The sequence below is a fragment of the Melanerpes formicivorus genome, unplaced genomic scaffold (assembly GCF_026170545.1).
Source record: "Melanerpes formicivorus ecotype bairdi unplaced genomic scaffold, bMelFor1.0.p_v2 SCAF_88, whole genome shotgun sequence".
In the NCBI taxonomy this organism is placed as follows: Eukaryota; Metazoa; Chordata; class Aves; order Piciformes; family Picidae; genus Melanerpes; species Melanerpes formicivorus.
Genome location: NW_027142440.1, coordinates 1,895,216 through 1,920,964, shown reverse-complemented (window position 1 = coordinate 1,920,964; position 25,749 = coordinate 1,895,216). Strand labels below are relative to the sequence as shown.

The window sequence follows — 25,749 nt, the reverse complement described above, 5'->3', positions numbered from 1 at the left end:
GCTCCTTTTGGCTTTTGTGCCACTGGGGTTTTATTGCAGAGCTGGGGTCTGGGGAGGCAGGGAGGTTGTGGAGGGAGGGATCAGGCCCCTGAGCCAGGCTGCTGCATTCAGGGGTCTAGAGCATAGGGCTGGTGAGGAGCAGCTGAGGAGCTGGGGTTGTGCAGCCTGGAGCAGAGGAGGCTGAGGGAGACCTCATTGCTCTCTGCTCTTTAACATCTTTATTGATGATCTGGAGGAGGGGACTGAGTCCATCAGCAGGAAATGTGCAGATGACATCTAGCTGGGGGCAGGAGTTGAGCTGTTAGAGGGCTGGAGAGCTCTGCAGAGGGACCTTGCCAGGCTGGACAGATGGGCAGAGGCCAAGGGCAGGAGATTGAACACAGCCAAGTGCCAGGAGCTGCACATTGGCCACAGCAACCCCAGGCAGTGCTACAGGCTGGGGGCAGAGTGGCTGACAGTATCCAGGCAGAGAGGGACCTAGGGGTGCTGATTGACAGCAGCTGAACATGAGCCTGCAGTGTGCCCAGGGGGCCAAGAAGGCCAAGGGCATCCTGGCCTGCAGCAGGAAGAGTGTGGCCAGCAGGAGCAGGGAGCTCATCCTGCCCTGTGCTCAGCACTGCTTAGGCCACACCTTGAGTCCTGTGTCCAGTTCTGGGCTCCTCAGCTCAAGAAGGACATTGAGAGACTTGAAGGTGTCCAGAGAAGGGCAACAAAGCTGGGGAGGGGTCTGGAGCACAGCCCTGTGAGGAGAGGCTGAGGGAGCTGGGGTTGCTTAGCCTGGAGAAGAGGAGGCTCAGGGGAGACCTTCTTGCTCTCTGCAACTCCCTGCAGGGAGGTTGGAGCCAGGTGGGGGTTGGGCTCTTCTCCCAGGCAAGCAGCACCAGAACAAGAGGACACAGCCTCAAGCTGTGCCAGGGGAGGTTCAGGCTGGAGGTGAGGAGAAAGTTCTTCCCAGAGAGAGAGATTGGCCCTTGGGATGTGCTGCCCAGGGAGGTGGTGGAGTCCCCATCTCTGGAGGTGTTTAGGAGGAGGCTGGATGGGGTGCTTGGTGCCATGGGTTAGTTGATCAGATGGTGTTGGGTGGTAGGTTGGACTTGATGATCTCCAAGGTCTCTTCCAACCTGGTTAATTCTATTCTATTCTATTCTATTCTATTCTATTCTATTCTATTCTATTCTATTCTATTCTATTCTATTCTATTCTATTCTATTCTATTCTATTCTGCAGCTCCCTGAGAGGAGGCTGGAGCCGGGGCGGGGGGGGGGGGTGTTGGCCTCTTCTGACATGCAACAAGTGACAGGAGCAGAGGAAATGGCCTGAAGTTGCAGCAGGGGAGGTTTAGGCTGCACATGAGGAACAATTTCTTTCCTGAAGGGGTTGTCCAGGCCTGGCCCAGGCTGCCCAGGGCAGTGGTGGAGTCCCCAGCCCTGGAGGGGTTTACAAAGCCCTGGGGATGTGGTGCTGAGGGCCATGGTTCAGTGGTGCCCTGGGGCAGTGCTGGCTTCAGGGCTGGACTCAACAGTCTGGAAGGTCTGTTCCAGCCCAAAAGATTCTGGGATTCTATCCTTAGATTGCAAATCAAAGCAGGGATGAGTGAAACCACAGCAGGCAGAGGGCAGGGGGGGTGGGGAAGGGCAAGGGCTGAGCTGCCTCCTGGGAGCAGCCCCAAAGGCTTTGCTCCCATCCGAGGGAGAGAGGAGCTGGGGGCTGGGCAGTGCCCATCAGACACAGCTGGTGCTGGGGGCTGGATTTCAGCCCCCTCTGTGCCTAGATGAAGCAGGAACCTTCCAGCCCTGTGGCAGTCCTGAATTGTACCTGTTTATTCCTTTTCCCCCCGCCCCCCTTTTTAATCTAGGTTACAGCTTTAAAGTTTAATGACATTTAACTTCCTTGCTGCTTTCCTCCCCCAAAAATAACACCAAGTCAGTTCTGCTTGGAGGAGATCAGGGTGGAAATATTGTTCTGATTTGCCTTTCATCTCCTTTCACCCTTTAATTATTGATGATTGGTTGATGTTTTCCCCTGAAAGGAGAAATGAACTCCTCGGATACAGGAGGAGTTTGCAGCGTGACTGACTCCCAGGGGACTGAGGCTGCCTCCAGCCCCTCCTGTACACAGAACCACAGAGTGGTTGGGTTGGAAGGGACCTCTGGAGCTCATCCAGGCCAACCCAAACCATGCTGTGGTTCTGTAAGGGCATCAGGCAGTGGAGATCCCCCAGCACTGCCCTGCCTGCTCCAGAGGATCATTATTGCTGTTCCAGAGATAGACACAGATCGATCCCCAGGGCTGGGCTGGGCTCCTGTCTCCACACAGCCAAACCCCTGTGGCACAGCATCCCAGAACCCCAGCATGGAGGGGATGGAAGGGACCTCTGGAGATCAGCCAGGCCAAGCCCTGCTCCAGCAGGGCACCCACAGCACAGTGCCCAGCACCACAATGCCCAGGGGGGGTTGGAAGCTCTCCACACAAGGACACTCCACAACCTCTCTGGGCAGCCTGCTCCAGGCCTCCAGCACCCTCACACCAAACAACTTTCTCCTCCTCTTCACATCCAACCTCCTGGCCTCCACTCTCTGCCCAAGGCTGCCCCTTGGCCTGGCCCTGGCCACCACTCAGCAGAGCCTGGCCCCAGCCTCTTGCCCCCCACAGCTCCTTGAGCTCTTGCTGAGCATTGCTCAGCTCCCCTCTGGGGCTGCTCTTCTGCAGGCTCTCAGCCCCAGGGCTCTCAGCCTTTGCTCCTCCCAGAGCTGCTCCAGGCCCCCCAGCAGCTCTGCAGCCTCCCCTGGACTCTCTCCAGCAGTTCTCTGTCTCTCTTGAGCTGGGGAGCCCAGACCTGGACCCAGCACTCCAGGGCTCCATCACCCTTACATTAAAGCAGTTCCTCCTCATTCTTCCATGGAACTTCTTATGCTGGAGTTTGTGCCTGTTGCTCCTTGTCCTCTCACTGGGGACCAAACCTCCCCTGCTGTGTTTCCAACCTTAATGTACAGTTGGAGAAATGGAAGAACTAGAGGAGAACAGCCACAGGGCAAGAAAGAACCGTGGGGAGCACCTGGGCTGGCACCACGTCACACACAGCCTGAGCTCATCACCTGGGGAGGCAGCAAGCCTGGCCAGGCTGTGTCATTTAAGAGGGACATTGAGAGACTGGAAGGTGTCCAGGGAAGGCACTCAGCTGCACTCCAGGCACTCAGCTGCACTCCAGGGCTGTGCTTCTGCAGAGCTGTGTGGCAGCTCACACCCCAGCCTGGGGCTCTGACTCTGCTGTCAGGAGGGGAAGGGAGCTGGGCACAGCAGTGCCAGGCTGTGGCCCTGCCATGCTTGGCTGTGGGGTGCCAGGAGGTGTTGAGGGGCTGGAGGAGGCATGTGCTGGTGCCTGGCCAGCCAAGCACACCCTGCCACATGCAGGGCACCTTCCTAGGCACCACCATGGCACCTGAGCAGCTGATCCAGTTCACCCTGCCCTGCCCAGAGGGACAAAGCTTCCCCCAGAGCCCCACACCCCCTGGCTCTGCCTGAGCCCTTCTCCTCTGGCATGACTCTAGGACTCAGCCTGAGAACTCGGCAGAGAAGCTGGCAGGCAGCACACTGGGAGCCCTCCCCACTCTGGGCTTCCCTTGGAGGGGTTGGCAGCCAGAGCTGGGCTCTCAGGACACCCAGATGTCCCTTGGCTGCCCGAAGAACTGTGTCCAGCTCTGGGCTCCACAGCTCAAGAAGGACATTGAGAGACTTGAAGGTGTCCAGAGAAGGGCAAGAAAGCTGGGGAGGGGTCTGGAGCACAGCCCTGTGAGGAGAGGCTGAGGGAGCTGGGGTTGCTTAGCCTGGAGAAGAGGAGGCTCAGGGGAGACCTTCTTGCTCTCTGCAACTCCCTGCAGGGAGGTTGGAGCCAGGTGGGGGTTGGTCTCTTCTCCCAGGCACCCAGCACCAGAACAAGAGGACACAGTCTCAAGCTGTGCCAGGGGAGGTTCAGGCTGGAGGGCAGGAGAAAGTTCTTCCCAGCAAGAGAGATTGGCCCTTGGGCTGTGCTGCCCAGGGAGGTGGTGGAGTCCCCATCCCTGGAGGTGTTCAGGAGGGGATTGGATGTGGCACTTGGTGCCATGGGTTAGTTGCCAGGAGGTGTTAGGGATTAGGTCACAGGTTGGACTTGCTGAGCTCTGAGTTCTTTTCCAACCTGGTTGATTCTGTGATTCTGTGTGGGGCTAAAGGGATGTCCCCATGGCTAGCAAAGGGCTCTGGGCACAGCTGGTGAGGGGCCATGGGGATCTGTTTGATCCCTGATCTTGCCTGCAGGGCTGGCTGCACAGGAGCTGCCAGAGCTTTGCTGCCTGCCAGCAGAGTGCCAGCCCAGGGAGGCTCACATTGCTGCCTGGATTGACCTGGAAGAGGCCAATCAGCAGCCTGGCTCTGACCAGCCCCTGACCACAGCATGGCCCTCAGCACTACATCCACATCACTCTGAAATGTCTCCAGGGGTGGGGACTCCACCACCTCCCTGGGCAGCCTGGGCCAGTGCCTGAGAGCCCTTGCTGGGAAGGTTTTCCTTATACCCAACTTGAAGCTCCCCTGGTGCAACCTGAGGCTCTTTGCTCTTGCCTTGTTCCTTGGATGAAGAGAACCTCTCAGGGAGCTGCAGAGAGCAAGGAGGTCTCCCTCAGCCTCCTCTGCTCCAGGCTGAACACCCCCAGCTCCCTCAGCTGCTCCTCCCCAGCCCTGCTCTCCAGACCCTTCCCCAGCTCTGTTGCCCTTCTCTGGCCCTGCTGCAGCCTCTCAATGTCCTTCTTGCAGTGAGGAGCCCAGAACTGAATCCAGTGTGCAAGGTGTGGCCTCTATTATGGTATAGGAGGACAATCCCTGCCCTGCTCCTGCTGGCCACACCACTGCTGCTCCAGGCCAGGCTGCTGGTGACCTTCTTGGCCCCCTGGGCACCCCCTGGCTCATCTTCAGCTGCTGCCAACCAGCACCCCCAGGTCCTCCCCTGGCACAGTTTCAGGCCATTTCCTCTCCTTCTATCACCTGATCCTAGGGAGCAGAGCCCAACCCCCACCTGGCTCCAGCCTCCCCTCAGGGAGCTGCAGAGAGCAATGAGGTCTCCCTCAGCCTCCTCTCCTCCAGGCTGAACACCCCCAGCTCCCTCAGCTGCTCCTCCCCAGCTCTGCTCTCCAGACCCTTCCCCAGCTTGGTTGCCCTTCTCTGGCCCTGCTCCAGCCTCTCAATGTCCTTCCTGGAGTGAGGGGAACAAACCTGAGCCCAGAGCTCAAGGTGTGGCCTCCCCAGTGCTGAGCACAGGGGCAGGATCACATCCCTGCTCCTGCTGCCCACACCACTGCTGCTCCAGGCCAGGATGCCATTGGCCCTCTTGGCCACCTGGGCACCCCCTGGCTCAGCCAGCTGTCAACCAACCCCCTCAGGTCCCTCTCTGCTGAGCAGCTCTCCACTGCTCCCCAGGCCTGTGGCACTGCCAGGGGTGGCTGGGGCCCGCCTGCAGAGCCTGGCCCCTGGCACTGTTGGCCCTCACTCAACTGCTCTTAGCCCAGACCCAGTCATGGCTGCACAACCACCCCACAGGCAGATGCACTGAGCCCTGTGTGAGGTGCCAGCATGGGACAGTGTGAAGACACAGAGGGCTTCCAGTCCTGCCCTGGGGCCAGCCTGTGCCCCCTGGGGGTGGGCAGTCCCACCCCATGCAGCTGAGGGGGACTCCCCTGTGTCCCTGCCGAGCCCTGGTGCCCACGCTGCCAACCCACTCCATGCCTCTGGAGCCAGGGGCATGGCAAAACCCCCCCAGAAAGCTGGCACTGCCCCTGGCTGCAATGCTGGCTGCTGCTTGGTTGGGGGGCCCAGCCCTGGGGGGCCCCAGACTCACCAGGAAGACGAGGCAGTGCAGCAGCAGGGTGTAGAAGAAGGCCACGGTGCGAGCGGTCTTGTTGGACAGGATGAGTCGGCCCTGCAGCGGGAGCAGAGCTCAGCACCCCAGCTCCAGGGGGGCTCTGGGAGCCTGCCCCTGCCAGCCATGGCCCAGCAGAGAGCCTGGGGCCCTGCCTCTGCCAGGCCCTGCAGAACAGGCAGCTGAGGTGGGATGCTTTGCCCACCCCCCCCTCCCCCGTCCATCTCTGCCCATCCCCTGCCCTGAGTGCCCCAGCCCCGAGCTGCCCAAATCGAAGTGAGCTGGGGGCTGGGAATCCCAGCCCTGCAAACCCTCCCAGAGCTCATTTGGAGCTGGTTCCCCTCAGCTTTCCCCACCAGCTCTGCCTGCTCCCCGCCCCCCCCGGGGCCAGCCCTGCCTGAGCGCCTGGCTGCGGCTCAGCGCCGCTCGGGGGAGCAACACCAGCGGTAATTAAGTCTCCTGCAGCTCTAATTCAGCAGCTCCAAGGATCTGGGATTCCAGGAGCCTCTCACTCAGCCCAGGCTGGGCCACTGCTCCCAGCCCTGCCTGCACCTCCCCTCTGATGCAGGAACCCAGATTCCTGGGGAACCTGACTGCCCCTGGCATGGGGTCTGCCCCTCTGCCTCAGGGGCAGGGATGGGGTCTGCCCCTCAGGAGCAGGGATGGGGTCTGCCCCTCTGCCTCAGGAGCAGGGATGGGGTCTGTCCCTCTGCCTCAGGAGCAGGGCTGGGGTCTGCCCCTCAGGAGCAGGGATGGGGTCTGCCCCTCAGGAGCAGGGATGGGGTCTGCCCCTCAGGAGCAGGGATGGGGTCTGCCCCTCTGCCTCAGGGGCAGGGATGGGGTCTGCCCCTCTGCCTGGGGGAGCAGGGATGGGGTCTGTCCCTCTGCCTCAGGAGCAGGGCTGGGGTCTGCCCCTCAGGAGCAGGGATGGGGTCTGCCCCTCAGGAGCAGGGATGGGGTCTGCCCCTCAGGAGCAGGGATGGGGTCTGTCCCTCTGCCTCAGGAGCAGGGATGGGGTCTGCCCCTCAGGAGCAGGGATGGGGTCTGCCCCTCAGGAGCAGGGATGGGGTCTGTCCCTCTGCCTCAGGAGCAGGGATGGGGTCTGCCCCTCAGGAGCAGGGATGGGGTCTGCCCCTCTGCCTCAGGAGCAGGGATGGGGTCTGCCCCTCAGGAGCAGGGATGGGGTCTGCCCCTCTGCCTCAGGAGCAGGGATGGGGTCTGCCCCTCTGCCCCTCAGGAGCAGGGATGGGGTCTGCCCCTCTGCCTCAGGGGCAGGGATGGGGTCTGCCCCTCTGCCTGGGGGAGCAGGGATGGGGTCTGTCCCTCTGCCTCAGGAGCAGGGATGGGGTCTGCCCCTCTGCCTCAGGAGCAGGGATGGGGTCTGCCCCTCTGCCTCAGGAGCAGGGATGGGGTCTGCCCCTCTGCCTCGGGAGCAGGGATGGGGTCTGCCCCTCTGCCTCAGGAGCAGGGATGGGGTCTGCCCCTCAGGAGCAGGGATGGGGTCTGCCCCTCTGCCTCAGGAGCAGGGATGGGGTCTGCCCCTCTGCCTCAGGAGCAGGGATGGGGTCTGCACCTCTGCCACAGGAGCAGGGATGGGGTCTGCCCCTCTGCCTCGGGAGCAGGGATGGGGTCTGCCCCTCAGGAGCAGGGATGGGGTCTGCCCCTCAGGAGCAGGGATGGGGTCTGCTCCTCTGTCTCAGGAGCAGGGATGGGGTCTGCCCCTCTGCCTCAGGAGCAGGGATGGGGTCTGCCCCTCAGGAGCAGGGATGGGGTCTGCCCCTCTGCCCCTCAGGAGCAGGGATGGGGTCTGCACCTCTGCCTCAGGAGCAGGGATGGGGTCTGCCCCTCAGGAGCAGGGATGGGGTCTGCACCTCTGCCTCAGGAGCAGGGATGGGGTCTGCACCTCTGCCTCAGGAGCAGGGATGGGGTCTGCCCCTCTGCCTCAGGAGCAGGGATGGGGTCTGCACCTCAGGAGCAGGGATGGGGTCTGCCCCTCTGCCCCTCAGGAGCAGGGATGGGGTCTGCACCTCAGGAGCAGGGATGGGGTCTGCCCCTCTGCCTGGGGGAGCAGGGATGGGGTCTGCTCCTCTGCCTGGGGGAGCAGGGATGGGGTCTGCCCCTCAGGAGCAGGGATGGGGTCTGCCCCTCTGCCTGGGGGAGCAGGGATGGGGTCTGCCCCTGACATGGACCCAAGCATCACTCCTGATGCAGGCTGAGGGCTACAGCCCCCTCCTTGCCCCCTGTGCCCCCGTGGCAGCAGCCCACTCACCATGCTCAGTGTGGCTTTGTCCCAGGGGCTGAGGCTCAGGTACTTCCTCTGGCGTTCCTGCAGGGATGGGAAGCTGAGTTTTGAGGCTCAGGAGGCTGCTTTAGGGTTTGCACAGCAGGAAAGCAGCTCTGTGCCCCGAGTGCTCCCACACTCCCCCCACCCACAGCCCCAGGGCACAGGGTGTGGGGGCAAGGGCTTGATGTGTTTATTTTCATGTGAAAGGCACTGGGGGGGTTTGATGCTGCCAGGGCTGCTCCCCCTGCCCCTCCCCTGCCCAGATCCCCTGCAAGCCTCTTCCCTCCCCGCCGCTGGGCAAAGCCATGCCCTGGGACACCCAGACAGGGCTGCCTGAGTCCTGCCCCCGCTGTGGGAGGCCAGGATGCTGTGGCAGGAGAGGGGCTGGGTGCAGAAGGAGGGTGCTGGGGGGGCTGTCCCTACCTTCCTGCTGAAGGAGGAGAAGGGGTCCAGGCGCTCCTCGTACTGGGAGGAGTAGCGCTGCTCCGTCTCGTCCCGGCTGCCGCCCTGCGGGGAGAGAGCCGGGGCAGAGACAGCGGTCAGGCTGCTGGGGGCGCTGCTGGGGCTGCTGCAAGCGGTGTATGGACACCCAGCACAGGGCCAGAGCCCCAGCCCCCCCCCCCGGCTGCTCATTTGGAAGAGATGACCCCCAAAGGATGGAGCAGCAGGGCCCAGAGCTGAGCCACGGTCGGTGTCTGGGAGGAGCTGCACAGCAGGAGCTGCTCCATGGAGTGATGGATTGGCTTGGGTGGGAAGAGACCTTTCAAAGCCACCCAGCCCAGCCCCCTGCAGCCCCCAGGGCCATCCCCAAGCCCAGCAGGCTGCTCCCAGCCCCACACAACCTGCCCTGCACTGCTGCCAGCCATGGGGCAGCTCTCTGGGCAGCCTGGGCCAGGCTCTCCCCACCCTCAGCACCAAACATTTCTCCTCCTCTTCACTCTCAAGCTCCCTCTTTGACATCAAACCATCCCCCCTTGGCCTGGCCCAGCAGGCCCTGCTCAGAAGTCTGTCTGCAGCTTTCTGATCTCCCCCTTGAAGCCCTGAGAGGTCACCATCCCTGGAGGTGTTCAAGAAACCCCTGGGCCTGGCTCCTGGGGCCATGGCTCAGTGGCACAGTGGTGTGGGGTTGAAGGTTGGACTGGATGAACTTAGAGATCCTTTCCAACCCAAATGGTTCTATGAATCCATGATCCAATGCCCCTGCTCAAGGGCTCCAGTGCCTCCCTCAGCTCTGCTGCACCAGCACAGTGCTGCTGCCCTTTCCCTAGGGCTTCCTGGACCCAAAACTACAACTGCTGGTTGTCCTCCTGCCTGCCCCTGGGCTGGGTTCTGTTTCATGGCAGGTAAAGCCCAGCAGAAGCAGAGCTGGAGCAGAGCTGCCCTTCCCCTCTGCAATAGAGCCCTGCAGAGGCAGAGCTGGAGCAGAGCTGCCCTTCCCCTCTGCAATAAAGCCCTGCAGAGCAGAGCTGGAGCAGAGCTGCCCTTCCCCTCTGCAATAAAGCCCTGCAGAGGCAGAGCTGGAGCAGAGCTGCCCTTCCCCTCTGCAATAAAGCCCTGCAGAGGCAGTGCTGGAGCAGAGCTGCCCTTCCCCTCTGCAATAAAGCCCTGCAGAGGCAGAGCTGGAGCAGAGCTGGAGCAGAGCTGCCCTTCCCCTCTGCAATAAAGCCCTGCAGAGCAGAGCTGGATCAGAGCTGCCCTTCCCCTCTGCAATAAAGCCCTGCAGAGGCAGTGCTGGAGCAGAGCTGCCCTTCCCCTCTGCAATAAAGCCCTGCAGAGGCAGTGCTGGAGCAGAGCTGCCCTTCCCCTCTGCAATAAAGCCCTGCAGAGCAGAGCTGGAGCAGAGCTGCCCTTCCCCTCTGCTATAAAGCCCTGCAGAGCAGAGCTGGAGCAGAGCTGCCCTTCCCCTCTGCAATAAAGCCCTGCAGAGGCAGTGCTGGAGCAGAGCTGCCCTTCCCCTATGCAATAAAGCCCTGCAGAGGCAGTGCTGGAGCAGAGCTGCCCTTCCCCTATGCAATAAAGCCCTGCAGAGCAGAGCTGGAGCAGAGCTGCCCTTCCCCTCTGCAATAAAGCCCTGCAGAGCAGAGCTGCCCTTCCCCTCTGCAGTAAAGCCCTGCAGAGGCAGAGCTGGAGCAGAGCTGCCCTTCCCCTCTGCAATAGAGCCCTGCAGAGCAGAGCTGGAGCAGAGCTGCCCTTCCCCTCTGCAATAAAGCCCTGCAGAGCAGAGCTGGAGCAGAGCTGCCCTTCCCCTCTGCAATAAAGCCCTGCAGAGCAGAGCTGGAGCAGAGCTGCCCTTCCCCTCTGCAATAAAGCCCAGCAGAGGCAGAGCTGGAGCAGAGCTGCCCTTCCCCTCTGCAATAAAGCCCTGCAGAGCAGAGCTGGAGCAGAGCTGCCCTTCCCCTCTGCTATAAAGCCCTGCAGAGCAGAGCTGGAGCAGAGCTGCCCTTCCCCTCTGCAATAAAGCCCTGCAGAGCAGAGCTGGAGCAGAGCTGCCCTTCCCCTCTGCAATAAAGCCCAGCAGAGGCAGAGCTGGAGCAGAGCTGCCCTTCCACAATGCAATAAAGCCCTGCAGAGCAGAGCTGGAGCAGAGCTGCCCTTCCCCTCTTCTATAAAGCCCTGTAGAGCAGAGCTGGAGCAGAGCTGGAGCAGAGCTGGAGCAGAGCTACCCTTCCCCTCTGCAATAAAGCCCTGCAGAGGCAGTGCTGGAGCAGAGCTGCCCTTCCCCTCTGCAATAGAGCCCTGCAGAGGCAGAGCTGGAGCAGAGCTGCCCTTCCCCTCTGCAATAGAGCCCTGCAGAGCAGAGCTGGAGCAGAGCTACCCTTCCCCTCTGCTATAAAGCCCTGCAGAGGCAGAGCTGGAGCAGAGCTGCCCTTCCCCTCTGCAATAGAGCCCTGCAGAGCAGAGCTGGAGCAGAGCTGCCCTTCCCCTCTGCAATAAAGCCCTGTAGAGCAGAGCTGGAGCAGAGCTGCCCTTCCCCTCTGCAATAGAGCCCTGCAGAGCAGAGCTGGAGCAGAGCTGCCCTTCCCCTCTGCAATAAAGCCCTGTAGAGCAGAGCTGGAGCAGAGCTGCCCTTCCCCTCTGCAATAGAGCCCTGCAGAGCAGAGCTGGAGCAGAGCTGCCCTTCCCCTCTGCAATAAAGCCCTGCAGAGCAGAGCTGGAGCAGAGCTGCCCTTCCCCTCTGCAATAAAGCCCTGCAGAGGCAGAGCTGGAGCAGAGCTGCCCTTCCACAATGCAATAGAGCCCTGCAGAGCAGAGCTGGAGCAGAGCTGCCCTTCCCCTCTGCAATAAAGCCCTGCAGAGGCAGAGCTGGAGCAGAGCTGCCCTTCCACAATGCAATAGAGCCCTGCAGAGCAGAGCTGGAGCAGAGCTGCCCTTCCCCTCTGCAATAAAGCCCTGCAGAGGCAGAGCTGGAGCAGAGCTGCCCTTCCACAATGCAATAGAGCCCTGCAGAGGCAGAGCTGGAGCAGAGCTGCCCTTCCCCTCTGCAATAAAGCCCTGCAGAGCAGAGCTGGAGCAGAGCTGCCCTTCCCCTCTGCAATAAAGCCCAGCAGAGGCAGAGCTGGAGCAGAGCTGCCCTTCCCCTCTGCTATAAAGCCCTGCAGAGGCAGAGCTGGAGCAGAGCTGCCCTTCCCCTCTGCAATAAAGCCCTGCAGAGCAGAGCTGGAGCAGAGCTGCCCTTCCCCTCTGCAATAAAGCCCAGCAGAGGCAGAGCTGGAGCAGAGCTGCCCTTCCCCTCTGCAATAAAGCCCTGCAGAGCAGAGCTGGAGCAGAGCTGCCCTTCCCCTCTGCAATAAAGCCCTGCAGAGCAGAGCTGGAGCAGAGCTGCCCTTCCCCTCTGCAATAAAGCCCTGCAGAGGCAGAGCTGGAGCAGAGCTGCCCTTCCCCTCTGCAATAAAGCCCTGCAGAGCAGAGCTGGAGCAGAGCTGCCCTTCCCCTCTTCTATAAAGCCCTGTAGAGCAGAGCTGGAGCAGAGCTGGAGCAGAGCTGGAGCAGAGCTACCCTTCCCCTCTGCAATAAAGCCCTGCAGAGGCAGTGCTGGAGCAGAGCTGCCCTTCCCCTCTGCAATAGAGCCCTGCAGAGGCAGAGCTGGAGCAGAGCTGCCCTTCCCCTCTGCAATAGAGCCCTGCAGAGCAGAGCTGGAGCAGAGCTACCCTTCCCCTCTGCTATAAAGCCCTGCAGAGGCAGAGCTGGAGCAGAGCTGCCCTTCCCCTCTGCAATAGAGCCCTGCAGAGCAGAGCTGGAGCAGAGCTGCCCTTCCCCTCTGCAATAAAGCCCTGCAGAGGCAGAGCTGGAGCAGAGCTGCCCTTCCACAATGCAATAAAGCCCTGCAGAGCAGAGCTGGAGCAGAGCTGCCCTTCCCCTCTGCAATAAAGCCCTGCAGAGGCAGAGCTGGAGCAGAGCTGCCCTTCCACAATGCAATAGAGCCCTGCAGAGCAGAGCTGGAGCAGAGCTGCCCTTCCCCTCTGCAATAAAGCCCTGCAGAGGCAGAGCTGGAGCAGAGCTGCCCTTCCCCTCTGCTATAAAGCCCTGCAGAGGCAGAGCTGGAGCAGAGCTGCCCTTCCCCTCTGCTATAAAGCCCTGCAGAGCAGAGCTGGAGCAGAGCTGCCCTTCCCCTCTGCTATAAAGCCCAGCAGAGCAGAGCTGGAGCAGAGCTGCCCTTCCCCTCTGCAATAAAGCCCTGCAGAGGCAGTGCTGGAGCAGAGCTGCCCTTCCCCTCTGCAATAAAGCCCTGCAGAGGCAGAGCTGGAGCAGAGCTGCCCTTCCCCTCTGCAGTAAAGCCCAACAGAGGCAGAGCTGGAGCAGAGCTGCCCTTCCCCTCTGCAATAGAGCCCTGCAGAGCAGAGCTGGAGCAGAGCTGCCCTTCCCCTCTGCAATAAAGCCCTGCAGAGGCAGAGCTGGAGCAGAGCTGGAGCAGAGCTGCCCTTCCCCTCTGCAATAGAGCCCTGCAGAGGCAGTGCTGGAGCAGAGCTGCCCTTCCCCTCTGCAATAAAGCCCTGCAGAGCAGAGCTGGAGCAGAGCTGCCCTTCCCCTCTGCAATAAAGCCCAATTGAGGCAGAGCTGGAGCAGAGCTGCCCTTCCCCTCTGCAATAGAGCCCTGCAGAGCAGAGCTGGAGCAGAGCTGCCCTTCCCCTCTGCTATAAAGCCCTGCAGAGGCAGAGCTGGAGCAGAGCTGCCCTTCCCCTCTGCAATAAAGCCCTGCAGAGCAGAGCTGGAGCAGAGCTGCCCTTCCCCTCTGCAATAAAGCCCAATTGAGGCAGAGCTGGAGCAGAGCTGCCCTTCCCCTCTGCAATAGAGCCCTGCAGAGCAGAGCTGGAGCAGAGCTGCCCTTCCCCTCTGCAATAGAGCCCTGCAGAGCAGAGCTGGAGCAGAGCTGCCCTTCCCCTCTGCAATAGAGCCCTGCAGAGCAGAGCTGGAGCAGAGCTGCCCTTCCCCTCTGCAATAGAGCCCTGCAGAGGCAGAGCTGGAGCAGAGCTGGAGCAGAGCTGCCCTTCCCCTCTGCAATAGAGCCCTGCAGAGCAGAGCTGGAGCAGAGCTGCCCTTCCCCTCTGCAATAGAGCCCTGCAGAGGCAGAGCTGGAGCAGAGCTGGAGCAGAGCTGCCCTTCCCCTCTGCAATAAAGCCCTGCAGAGGCAGCGCTGGAGCAGAGCTGCCCTTCCCCTCTGCAATACGATCCAGGGGGGGAAGTGCTGGCAGGAGCCAGCCATGAGCCCAGCTCCCCCTGGGCTGGCTGCAGCCTGGCCTCATGGAATGATCCCTGGAGGGTATTTTTACCCTGTCACATGCCCCATGAGGTGGGACTGATGCAAGTGCCCCCCGTGCTGCCCCGGCTGGGCTCCTGCTCTTTAGCTCATGGCTGTGGCATCCAGGGGTTGCCCTGTGTGGCAGCTGACACACAAGGCTGTGATCATCCACAGGCACAAATGTCAGCAGGGACACCCCAGTGCCACCAGCAAGGCATAAATCACAGAACCAAATAAGGTCCTTCAGGGCTGCAGGGGTTTGCCAGCCCCAAACGCTGTCAACACAAAGCCCACAGCCAATCCTGACAACCTTCCCCTCCAGGCCCCCGAAGGGAGGCTGCTGTGGGGTGGGGGCTTGGCCTCTTCTCCCCAGGAACAAGGGACAGAACGAGAGGGAATGGCCTCAAGCCAAGCTCTCCCCAGAAAGAGTGATTGGCCACTGGGATGTGCTGCCCAGGGAGGTGGTGGGGTCATGGGGGAGCGTGGGGAGCACCTGGGCTGGCACCACATCACACACAGCCTGAGCTCATCACCTGGGGAGGCAGCAAGCCTGGCCAGGCTGTGTCATTTAAGGAGGACATTGAGAGACTGGAAGGTGTCCAGAGAAGGGCAACAAAGCTGGGGAGGGGTCTGGAGCACAGCCCTGGGAGCAGAGGCTGAGGGAGCTGGGGTTGCTTAGCCTGGAGAAGAGGAGGCTCAGGGGAGACCTTCTTGCTCTCTCCAACTCCCTGCAGGGAGGTTGTAGCCAGGTGGGGGTTGGTCTCTTCTCCCAGGCACCCAGCACCAGAAGAAGAGGACACAGTCTCAAGCTGTGCCAGGGGAGGTTCAGGCTGGAGGTGAGGAAGAAATTCTTCCCAGCAAGAGAGATTGGCCCTTGGGCTGTGCTGCCCAGGGAGGTGGTGGAGTCCCCACCCCTGGAGGTGTTCAGGAGGGGATTGAATGTGGCACTTGGAGCCACAGTTGAGCTGTCAGGAGGGGTTGGGTGACAGCTTGGACTTGCTGAGCTCTGAGGTCTTTTCCAACCTGGTTGATTCTGTGACTCTAGGAGGAGCAATTTCCTTCCCTGAAAGGGCTGTCAGGCCCTGGCCCAGGCTGCCCAGGGCAGTGCTGGAGTCCCCATCCCTGGGGGGGTTTGGAAGCTGTGCAGATGTGGTGCCTGGGGGAGGTGGCTCAGTGGTGGGCTTGGCAGAGCAGGGTCAATGATTGGACTTGGTGATCTGGAAGGTCTTTCCAACCTCAGTGACTCTATGGAGCTCTCCAGCAGCAGCCTCAGCCCAGCCAGCACAGAGGGGCAGCAGCTGCAGGGGGAGGGTGGCAGGGCAGGGAGCCAGAGTGCAACCTGCTGTCCCTTCCCTGGTTATTGTCACCTCTCCAGTTATAAGGAGAGCCCAACTAAGGGCATGGTTGCAGTGGGAGCTCCCCAGGCTGCAGCCTCAGCCCTGGCAAACCTCCCAGGGGCTTCAGGAATGGAACTCCCCAGAGCTGTGCCAGGAGCAGAGCAGGTCACAGCAAAGTCTGGGCTCCCCCCCAGTCCCCTTCTGGCATTACTGGGACGGCTTGGGGCTGGTTTCTGCTCTTTTGAGGAGGGGCTCTGGCTGCCCAGGGAGCTGAAGGCTGAGCAGCTCTGTGCTGGCCACAGGAAAGGCAGGGTGGTGGAGAACCAGCACAGCTCTGAGGGGCTGAATCATTTTCCAGGCTCCCACTGCAGGGATTTCATAGTATCACAGTATCAGTCAGGGTTGGAAGGGACCACAAGGATCAGCCAGTTCCAAACCCCCTGCCATGGGCAGGGACACCCCACACTAGATCAGCCTGGCCACAGCCTCAGCCAGCCTGGCCTTAAACACCTCCAGGGATGGGGGCCCAACCACCTCCCTGGACAACCCATTCCAGGGCTTCACCACTCTCATGGGGAAGAACTTCCTCCTCCCCTCCAGCCTCAATCTCCCCACCTCCAGCTTCATTCCATTCCCCCTAGTCCTATCACTGCCTGAGATCCTGAGCAGTCCCTCCCCAGCCTTCCTGTAGCCCCCTTCAGATCCTGGAAGGCCACAATGAGGTCACCTCAGAGCCTTCTCTTCTGCAGACTGAACAGCCCCAACTCCTTCAGTCTGTCCTCACAGCAGAGCAGCTCCAGCCCTCTGCTCATCCTCCTGGCCCTGCTCTGGACACCTTCCAGCACCTCCAGCTCCCTCTTGCAATAGGGGCTCCAGAACTGGAGGCAGGACTCCAGGTGGGGTCTCCCCAGAGCTGAGCAGAGGGGGAGAATCACCTCCCTTGCCCTGCTGGCCACACTTCTCCTGCTGCAGCCCAGGCTCTGGTTGGCTTTCTGGGCTGCAAGTGCACCCTGAGAGCTCCTGGTGAGCTTCTCCTCCCCCAGCACCCCCAAGTCTCTCTCCTCAGGGCTGCTTTCCAGCCAGTCCCTGCCCAGCCTGGATTTGTGCCTGGGATTGCCTCCACCCAGCTGCAGGACCCTGCCCTTGGTCTTGTTGAACCTCCTGAGGTTGGCTTGTGCCCACCTCTCCAGCTGCAAGCAGTGCTGATTTTACCCCTTGCTGCCTGGTCAGGAAGGAGCATCCAGGGCTTCCCCACTGGAGCACCATGCTGCTGGCAGGGAGCACAGAGTGGTTTGTAGCAGCTCTTCCTTGGAGGAAATCTGAGCTTCTGGCATCAAAGATGTCACCCAGCCTTCAGCATGCCCAGAAGAGGGGATGGGTCCCTGCTCCTCTACTCACAGCCCTGCACCTCTCTTCATAGAATTCTTTGGCTTGGAAGAGACCTTTAAGCCCCTCAAGTCCAACCATGAACCCAGCACTGCCAGGTCAGCACCAAACCCTGGCCCTCAGCACCACATCCCTGCTTCTTTGAGACCTCTCCAGGGATGGGGACTCCACCCCTGCCCTGGGCAGCCTTAGAACTGCATTCACAGACTCTCAGAACTGCCTGGTAGGAAAAGAGCCTAAGGCCACTGAGTCCAACCCCAGCCCAACAGCTCCTTGCACACAGCTCTTACACCATGGCCCTCAGCACCACATCCCCAGGGCTCTGAAACCCCTCCAGGGGTGGGGACTCCACCTGGGCAGCCTGGGCCAGGCCTGGACAACCCTCAAAGGGAAGAAACTCTTCCTCATGTCCAACCTAAACCTCCCCTGGTGCAACCTGAGGCCATCTTGTCCTATCATTTGTTACTAGGGAGGAAAACCCAACATCCACATCACTCTGAAATGTCTCCAGGGGTGGGGACTCCACCACCTCCCTGGGCAGCCTGAGCCAGTGCCTGAGAGCCCTTGCTGGGAAGGTTTTCTTTATACCCAACTTGAAGCTCCCCTGGTGCAACCTGAGGCTCTTTCCTCTTGCCTTGTTCCTTGGATGAAGAGAACCTCTCAGGGAGCTGCAGAGAGCAATGAGGTCTCCCTCAGCCTCCTCTGCTCCAGGCTGAACACCCCCAGCTCCCTCAGCTGCTCCTCTCCAGCCCTGTCCCCAGCTCTGTTGCCCTTCTCTTGCCCTGCTCCAGCCCCCCAGTGTCCTTCTGGGGGTGAGAATCCCCAGCTCGCTACAACCTCCTTTCTTGGCTCCACTTTTCCATCTCTGCTCTGTCCTGGGGGTCTGTCTGTCCACCTGAGCCCAGCCAGAGGACAGAGGGAGAGCTGGGCAGGCACTCACCCGGCCGGGGTAGCTCTGGAGGAACTTGATCTTCTCGTAGAGCTTGATGTTGTCGGCTCTGAGGGCGTCCAGCTCGCCCTGCAGGGCATGCACGGTGTGCTGCAGCATGCGGGTCTCCTGCAGGGGGGCACCGAGGGGCTCAGCACTGAGCCAAAAGAGGGAGGAGGGACACACAGCCCCGGCCTGGGGTCACTCCCCTCCCAGGTCACTTAACCCCCATGGCTGTGAGAGAAATTGGCTCCCCACTCCAAACCATCCCAGCTGCTGGGGTCTGAGGCCCCCAGTGCCAAGCTGCTAACCACCTCAGTGCCTCCGTGGCTGGAGAGAGGCCAAGGCAGAGGAGGAGGCTGTGGGCTGAGACCTGACCCCCATGGGAGGTGCAAAGTCAGCCTGAATGGCTTTGAAGAGGGCATCCTGGGCTGTGCTTCAGTTTCACAGCATCACAGAACTGCCAGGGCTGGATGGGAGCTCAAGGCTCAGCCAGCTCCAACCCCCTGCCATGGGCAGGGACACCTCACACCACAGCAGGTTGCTCACAGCCACCTCCAGCCTGGCTGCAAACACCTCCAGGCAGGAGGCTTCCACCACCTCCCTGGGCAGCCTGTGCCAGGCTCTCACCACCCTCCTGGGGAACAACTTCTTCCTCACAGCCAAGCTCAATCTCCCCACTTCTAGTTCTGCTCCACCCCCCCCAGTCCTATCCCTCCCTGACACCCCAGAGCAGAGGGGCAGGATCCTCTCCCTCCACCTCTGGCAATGGGCACTGGCAGCCCAGAAGGCCAAGGGCAGCTCAGCTGCCCTTGGCCTTCTGGGCTGCCAGTGCCCATTGCTGGCTCCCTGTCCCAGGCCTGATTCCTGCCCCACTCAGAGCTGTCCCAGACCCCTATCCCTCCCTGACACCCTCCAAAGTCCCTCCCCAGCTTTCCTGCAGCCCCCTGCAGATCCTGCAAGGCCACAAGGAGGTCTCCTGGGAGCCTTCTCCTCTCCAGCCTGCACAACCCCAACTCCCTCAGGCTGTGCTCACAGCAGAGCAGCTCCAGCCCTCTGCCATGGGCAGGGACACCTCACACCACAGCAGGTTGCTCACAGCCACATCCAGCCTGGCTGCAAACCCCTCCAGGCAGGAGGCTTCCACCACCTCCCTGGGCAGGCTGTAGAACTCTTGGGGTTTTACCCCAGCCCACCCTTCCCTTGGGGCTTTCTGTTCAGCTCCCTGACTCTCCTGGATCTGGATCTGTCCTGGGGCTGCTGCAGCACTGATGGGCTGGGGGAGGCCTTGGTGCTGCTAATAGCAGAGTATCTTCTTCTCTTGCCTGCTGTGGCCCTGCAGCCCCCCCTCAGGACCCCTTCCCAGCCAACATACCCCCTCCAGCTCCTGGTTCCTGGCCCGGAAGCGCTCCCTCTGGCTGGAGATGATGGAGAGGAGGGAATCCACCTGCCCCTCGGGCAAGGAGGTGCCAGGGGATGGTGGCTGCCCTGCAGACAAGGCTTGGCATGAGAGATGACCCAGCAGGTGCCCCCCATCCGCCCCACAGCAAGTGGGGCTTGGACAAGCCTCCTCCAGCCCTGTGGGGCAGCTGGGATGGCATGGGCTGGCCTTGAGCTTTTTGGTTCACTTTGGGGGTGTGACCCCCCTGGAGGTGTGACCCCCCTGAAGATGTGATCTCCTTGCAGATGTGACCCCCCTGGAGATGTGATCTCCTTGCAGATGTGACCCCTGCAGATGTGACCCCCTGCAGATGTGACCCCCCTGCAGATGTGACCCCCTGCAGATGTGACCCCCTTGGAGATGTGACCCCCTGCAGATGTGACCCCTGCAGATGTGACCCCTGCAGATGTGACCTCCCTGCAGATGTGACCCCCTGCAGATGTGACCCCTGCAGATGTGACCCCTGCAGATGTGACCCCCTGCAGATGTGACCTCCCTGCAGATGTGACCCCCCTGTAGATGTGACCTCCCTGCAGATGTGACCCCTGCAGATGTGACCCCCTGCAGATGTGACCTCCCTGCAGATGTGACCCCCCTGTAGATGTGACCTCCCTGCAGATGTGACCCCCTGCAGATGTGACCTCCCTGCAGATGTGACCCCTGCAGATGTAATCTCCCTTGCAGATGTGACCTCCCTGCAGATGTGACCCCCTGCAGATGTGACCCCCCTGTAGATGTGACCCCCCTGCAGATGTGACCCCCTGCAGATGTGACCCCTGCAGATGTGACCCCCTGCAGATGTGACCCCTGCAGATGTGACCCCCTGCAGATGTGATCTCCCTGCAGATGTGACCCCTGCAGATGTGACCCCTGCAGATGTGACCCCCTGCAGATGTGACCCCTGCAGATGTGACCCCCCTGGAGATGTGACCCCTGCAGATGTGACCCCTGCAGATGTGACCCCTGCAGATGTGAGCTCCCTGCAGATGTGACCCCTGCAGATGTGATCTCCCCTGCAGATGTGACCCCTGCAGATGTGACCCCCTGCAGATGTGACCCCTGCAGATGTGATCTCCCTGCAGATGTGACCCCTGCAGATGTGACCCCTGCAGATGTGACCCCCTGCAGATGTGACCCCTGCAGATGTGATCTCCCCTGCAGATGTGACCCCTGCAGATGTGACCCCTGCAGATGTGACCCCTGCAGATGTGATCTCCCTGCAGATGTGACCCCTGCAGATGTGATCTCCCTGCAGATGTGACCCCCCTGCAGATGTGACCCCTGCAGATGTGACCCCCTGCAGATGTGATCTCCCTGCAGATGTGACCCCCCTGCAGATGTGACCCCCCTGCAGATGTGATCTCCCTGCAGATGTGACCCCCTGCAGATGTGACCCCCTGCAGATGTGATCTCCCTGCAGATGTGACCCCCTGCAGATGTGACCCCCCTGCAGATGTGATCTCCCTGCAGATGTGACCCCCTGCAGATGTGACCCCCTGCAGATGTGATCTCCCTGCAGATGTGACCCCCCTGCAGATGTGATCTCCCTGCAGATGTGACCCCTGCAGATGTGACCCTCTTGGAGATGTGACCCCCCTGCAGATGTGACCCCCTGCAGATGTGACCCCCTGCAGATGTGACCCCCTGCAGATGTGATCTCCCTGCAGATGTGACCCCCTGCAGATGTGATCTCCCTGCAGATGTGACCCCTGCAGATGTGACCCCTGCAGATGTGACCCCCCTGCAGATGTGACCCCTGCAGATGTGAACCCCCTGCAGATGTGACCCCCCTGCAGATGTGACCCCTGCAGATGTGAACCCCCTGCAGATGTGACCCCCCTGCAGATGTGACCCCTGCAGATGTGCCCCCCCCCTGCCCATGGCACTGGGGTGTCCCCCAGCAGCCCCTTGCTGCATGGCTCCTGCCTCTCACCGTAGAACAGCGCTGTGGCCTCCTTGATGGGCTCAGGTATCTTCTCCAGGCTGGGCACAGCAGCACCCTGGGCAGCACAAGCAGAAGGGATGAAACCTTTCCCACCCACCTGAAGGTGCCTGGGCAGAGCAAACCCCTGCTGGGCCCTGCTGGGCCAGCAGCCTTCTGCGAAGCAGCACTGCCAAAGAGGCACTCAGCGAGGAGGGAGGCTGAGACCACACAAGAGAGCTTGGTTTGCAGCCCTCAAATCCCAGCCTGTGCCTGGCAAGGAGCAGGGTTGGGCTGCCCTGGATGCCAGCACCATCAGCCCAACCCACCCCAACAACATGGAAAGGTTGATTTGCAACCCTCAAATCCCAGTCTGTCCCTGACAAGGGGAAGGGTTGGGCTGCCCTGGATGCCAGCACCACCACTACCCCATGATGGAAAAGTTGGTTTGCAGCCCTCAAATCCCAACCTTTCCCTGGCAAGGAGGAGGTTTGGACTGCCCTGGATGCCAGCACCATCAGCCCATCCCACCCCAACATGGAAAGGTTGGTTTGCAACCCTCAAATCCCAACCTTTCCATGGCAAGGAGAAGGTTTGGGCTGCCCTGGATGCCATGACCACCACTACCCCATGATGGAAAAGTTGGTTTGCAGCCCTCAAATCCCAACCTTTCCCTGGCAAGGAGCAGGTTTGGGCTGCCCTGGATGCCAGCACCCCATCCCACCCCTGGCCTGGGCAGGCTGTGTCAGGGGTAAGAAAGGAGCAGCCAAGTTGGAAGTGCAGAGGAGGTGACATCCCCCCCCGTGGCTGCTGCCCCCAGGGCTGCCCTGGGGCCGTGCTGAGTGCTCCCCGCGGGGGTTACCTCGGCATCCGGGCGGTGCAGGGGGGTCAGGGCCTGGATGGTGCTGAGGTCGTGCTCCAGCTTGGCAATCAGCTCCTTCTGGCCGCCCAGGGTGGACACAGCCTCCGTCAGCTGCAGCTGCAGCTCCGCACAGCGCACTGCAAGACACAGCCAGGGCTCAGGGCTCTCACCAGGGCTCAGGGCTCTCACCAGGGCTCAGGGCTCTCGCCAGGGCTCTCACCAGGGCTCAGGGCTCTCACCAGGGCTCTCACCAGGGCTCAGGGCTCTCACCAGGGCTCTCACCAGGGCTCAGGGCTCTCGCCAGGGCTCAGGGCTCTCACCAGGGCTCAGGGCTCTCACCAGGGCTTGCCAAGGGGACAGCAAGACGCTGGGAAGCTCAGCCTTGCAGAACCAGAGCATGGTGCGGGGTGGAAAGGACCTCCAAAGGTATCACAGTATCAGTCAGGGTTGGAAGGGACCACAAGGATCACCCAGTTCCAACCCCCCTGCCATGGGCAGGGACACCCCACACTAGATCAGCCTGGCCAGAGCCTCAGCCAGCCTGGGCTTAAACACCTCCAGGGCTGGGGCCTCAACCACCTCCCTGCACAACCCATTCCAGGGCTTCACCACTCTCATGGGGAAGAACTTCCTCCTCCCCTCCAGCCTGAATCTCCCCACCTCCAGCTTCATTCCATTCCCCCTAGTCCTGTCACTGCCTGAGATCCTGAGCAGTCCCTCCCCAGCCTTCCTGTAGCCCCCTTCAGATCCTGGAAGGCCACAATGAGGTCACCTGGGAGCCTTCTCTTCTCCAGACTGAGCAGCCCCAACTCCTTCAGTCTGTCCTCATAGGACACCTCATAGGTCACCTCATAGGTGATCCAGCCCAAGCCCCCTGCAGTCAGCAGGGACATCCTCCACCACATCAGGCTGCACCAAAGCCAGCTCCCAGGCAGAGCCTCCTTGCACCCTTGTTCTGGGAGCAGCAGGAGGGACCCACAGCAGCAGTCTCTGCTCTGCTGCAGGCAAAGGGGACCAGGGGCCCATCCCCACCGAGGTGATGCCCCCTCCCTGAAGGTGTTCAAGGCCAGGCTGGATGAGGCCTTGAGCAACCTGTGCTGGTGGGAGGTGTCCCTGCCCATGGCAGAGGGTTGGAACTGGATGAGCTCTAAGGTCCCTTCCAACCCAACCCATCCTGTGTGCCAGGGAAGGTAGGACCAGTGCCAAGTCCCAGTGCCATGCCCAGTGCTACATCCCAGTGCCAGGAGCAACACAAGCAGGCAACTGCTTGCACCTACATAGATGCTTCAAAGCATCAGCAAGATCCTCTTGGTGCCCAGGGGTAGCTGGTAGCATCCTGACTGGGCAGAGTGGGGGCACCTGGAGAGGGCTATGGGAGCTGAGACTATCAAATGATCCCCAGGCCAGGGCTGCACAGGAAAGGGCTGCTGGAGGAAGCTCCAGGCAGCATGCCCCTGGCTGTGGGTGCTGGCTCAGGCACACATGGGGTGATGGCTGCCATGGGGGGCTTGAAGCAGGGTGGGTACATCTCCCAGGAGGGGCTCAGGTGGGACCAATCCTGTCCCCAGGCTCTGGGTGAGGCTGAGCAGCCCCCAGCACCCCTGCTTGGTCAATTTTTGACAAACAAGGACTCTTTCCAGTCACCCTCCCAGTAAAGCCCAGCCCTGAACCACATCAGGAGCTGCCTGCAGTGCTTCAGGAGCCAAAGGCTGCTGCTGGCTCCCCTTAACCTCAGCCCACATGGGAAGCAGCCACAGCAAGAGGCACAGGACCAGCACCTTGCTGGCAAGCTCCTTGCTCTGTTTGCAAACTTACACCAAACCCATCCCCAAGCCATCCCCAACTCATCCCAAACCCATCCCCAGCTCATCCCAAACCCGTCCCCAGCTCATCCCAAACCCATCCCCAACCCATCCCCAACTCATCCCCAGCTCATCCCAAACCCATCCCCAGCTCATCCCAAACCCATCTCCAACTCATCCCCAACTCATCCCCAACCCCATCCCCAACTCATCCCAAACCCATCCCCAACCCATCCCCAGCTCATCCCAAACCCATCCCCAACCCATCCCCAACTCATCCCCAGCTCATCCCAAACCCATCTCCAACTCATCCCCAACCCCATCCCCAACTCATCCCCAACTCATCCCCAACTCATCCCAAACTCATCCCAAACCCATCCCCAGCTCATCCCCAACTCATCCCCAACCCATCCCCAACTCATCCCCAACCCATCCCCAACCCATCCCAAGCCCATCCCAAACTCATCCCCAAAACATCCCCAACTCATCCCCAACTCATCCCCAACCCATCCCAAGCCCATCCCCAACTCATCCCCAACTCATCCCCAATTCATCCCCAACCCATCCCCAACCCATCCCAAGCCCATCCCCAACTCATCCCCAACTCATCCCCAACTCATCCCCAACCCATCCCCAACCCAACCCCAACCCAACCCCAACTCATCCCCAACCCATCCCCAACTCATCCCAAACCCATCCCCAACTCATCCCCAACTCATCCCCAACCCATCCCCAACCCATCCCCAACTCATCCCCAACTCATCCCCAACCCAACCCCAACCCAACCCCAACTCATCCCAAATATATCCCCAACCCATCCCCAAGCCATCCCCAACTCATCCCCAACCCATCCCCAACTCATCCCCAACCCATCCCAAGCCCATCCCAAGCCCATCCCAAACTCATCCCCAACCCATCCCCAATTCATCCCCAACCCATCCCCAATTCATCCCCAACCCATCCCCAACTCATCCCAAACCCATCCCAAACTCATCCCCAACCCATCCCCAACTCATCCCCAAACTCATCCCAAACCCATCCCAACCTCATTCCAAGCCCACCCCAAACTCATCCCAACCTCATCCCAACCCCATCCCAAACTCATCCCAGGCCCACCCCAACCCCATCCTCATCCCCATCCCAAACTCATCCCCAACCCATCCCAACCCTATCCCAAACCCATCCCAACCCATTCCCAACCCATCCCAACCCATTCCCAACCCATCCCCAACTCATCCCCAACTCATCCCAACCCCATCCCCAATTGATCCCAACCCCATCCCCAACCCATCCTGAATCACAGAGCAGCAGCAGCAGCAGCTCTGCTCCTTGCACCTCCTGCCTGGGCTCTGCCTGGCTGAGGGAACTGCTGGGATCCAGGCTCAGCCCCTGCACTCTGCACCACCCCAGGGATGCAGGATGCATCCCTCTGTGCCTGCATCTCCAGGTAGGTGAAGGCTCAGCTCAGCTCCCAGCTGCTTCAGTCCCTCCCTGATCATTCCCAGTGTAATTATTCCCCTCCATTCCAGACAGCTGGAAGGCAAAAAGCTCTAAGCAATAAACCTCCTGCTTTATCAGCAGCCAGGGAGCACAGGATGCCAGGGAGCACAGGATGCCAGGGAGCACAGGATGCCAGGGAGCACAGCATGCCAGGGCTGCCTGGGAAGGAGAGGGGAGGGCAGAGTGCTGTGCCCGTGGGGCCTCCTGCCCTCTCTGCTCAGAGGTGCAGAGTGTGTGCAGCTCAGTCCCAGCTCACCCAAAGCTGCTGGGCTGGGGGCAGCTCCATGCCCCCCCCAGAGCCAACTGCTCCTTAGAACTGAATTCACAGACTCTCAGAACTGCCTGGTAGGAAAAGAGCCTAAGGCCACTGAGTCCAACCCCAGCCCAACAGCTCCTTGCACACAGCTCTTACACCATGGCCCTCAGCACCACATCCCCAGGGCTCTGAAACCCCTCCAGGGGTGGGGACTCCACCTGGGCAGCCTGGACCAGGCCTGGACAACCCTTTTGGTAAAGGAATTGTTCCTCATGTCCAACCTGAACCTCCCCTGGTGCAACTTGAGGCCATTGGCTTCAAACTAGAGAAGGGCAGATCCAGACTGCATATCAGGAAGGAGTTCTTCACTTTGAGGTTGCCCAGGGAGGTGGTTTGGGCCCCATGCCT

At 61.0% G+C, this 25,749-nt stretch overlaps 1 protein-coding gene across 2 annotated transcripts in view; it reads right to left on the bottom strand.

The window, feature by feature from the left end:
- Positions 1–25,749, bottom strand: part of CUX1 (cut like homeobox 1) — a 461,619-nt gene that overhangs the window by 3,211 nt on the left and 432,659 nt on the right. For both annotated transcript variants that reach the window (XM_068165418.1, XM_068165419.1), the window contains exons 15-21: positions 21,784–21,920; positions 20,934–21,000; positions 18,935–19,047; positions 17,572–17,688; positions 8,595–8,678; positions 8,157–8,213; positions 5,867–5,947 (exon numbers count right to left, since the gene is read on the bottom strand). In XM_068165418.1, coding sequence (XP_068021519.1) covers positions 5,867–5,947; positions 8,157–8,213; positions 8,595–8,678; positions 17,572–17,688; positions 18,935–19,047; positions 20,934–21,000; positions 21,784–21,920 — 656 coding nt within the window. The remainder of the gene's footprint in view (positions 1–5,866; positions 5,948–8,156; positions 8,214–8,594; positions 8,679–17,571; positions 17,689–18,934; positions 19,048–20,933; positions 21,001–21,783; positions 21,921–25,749) is intronic.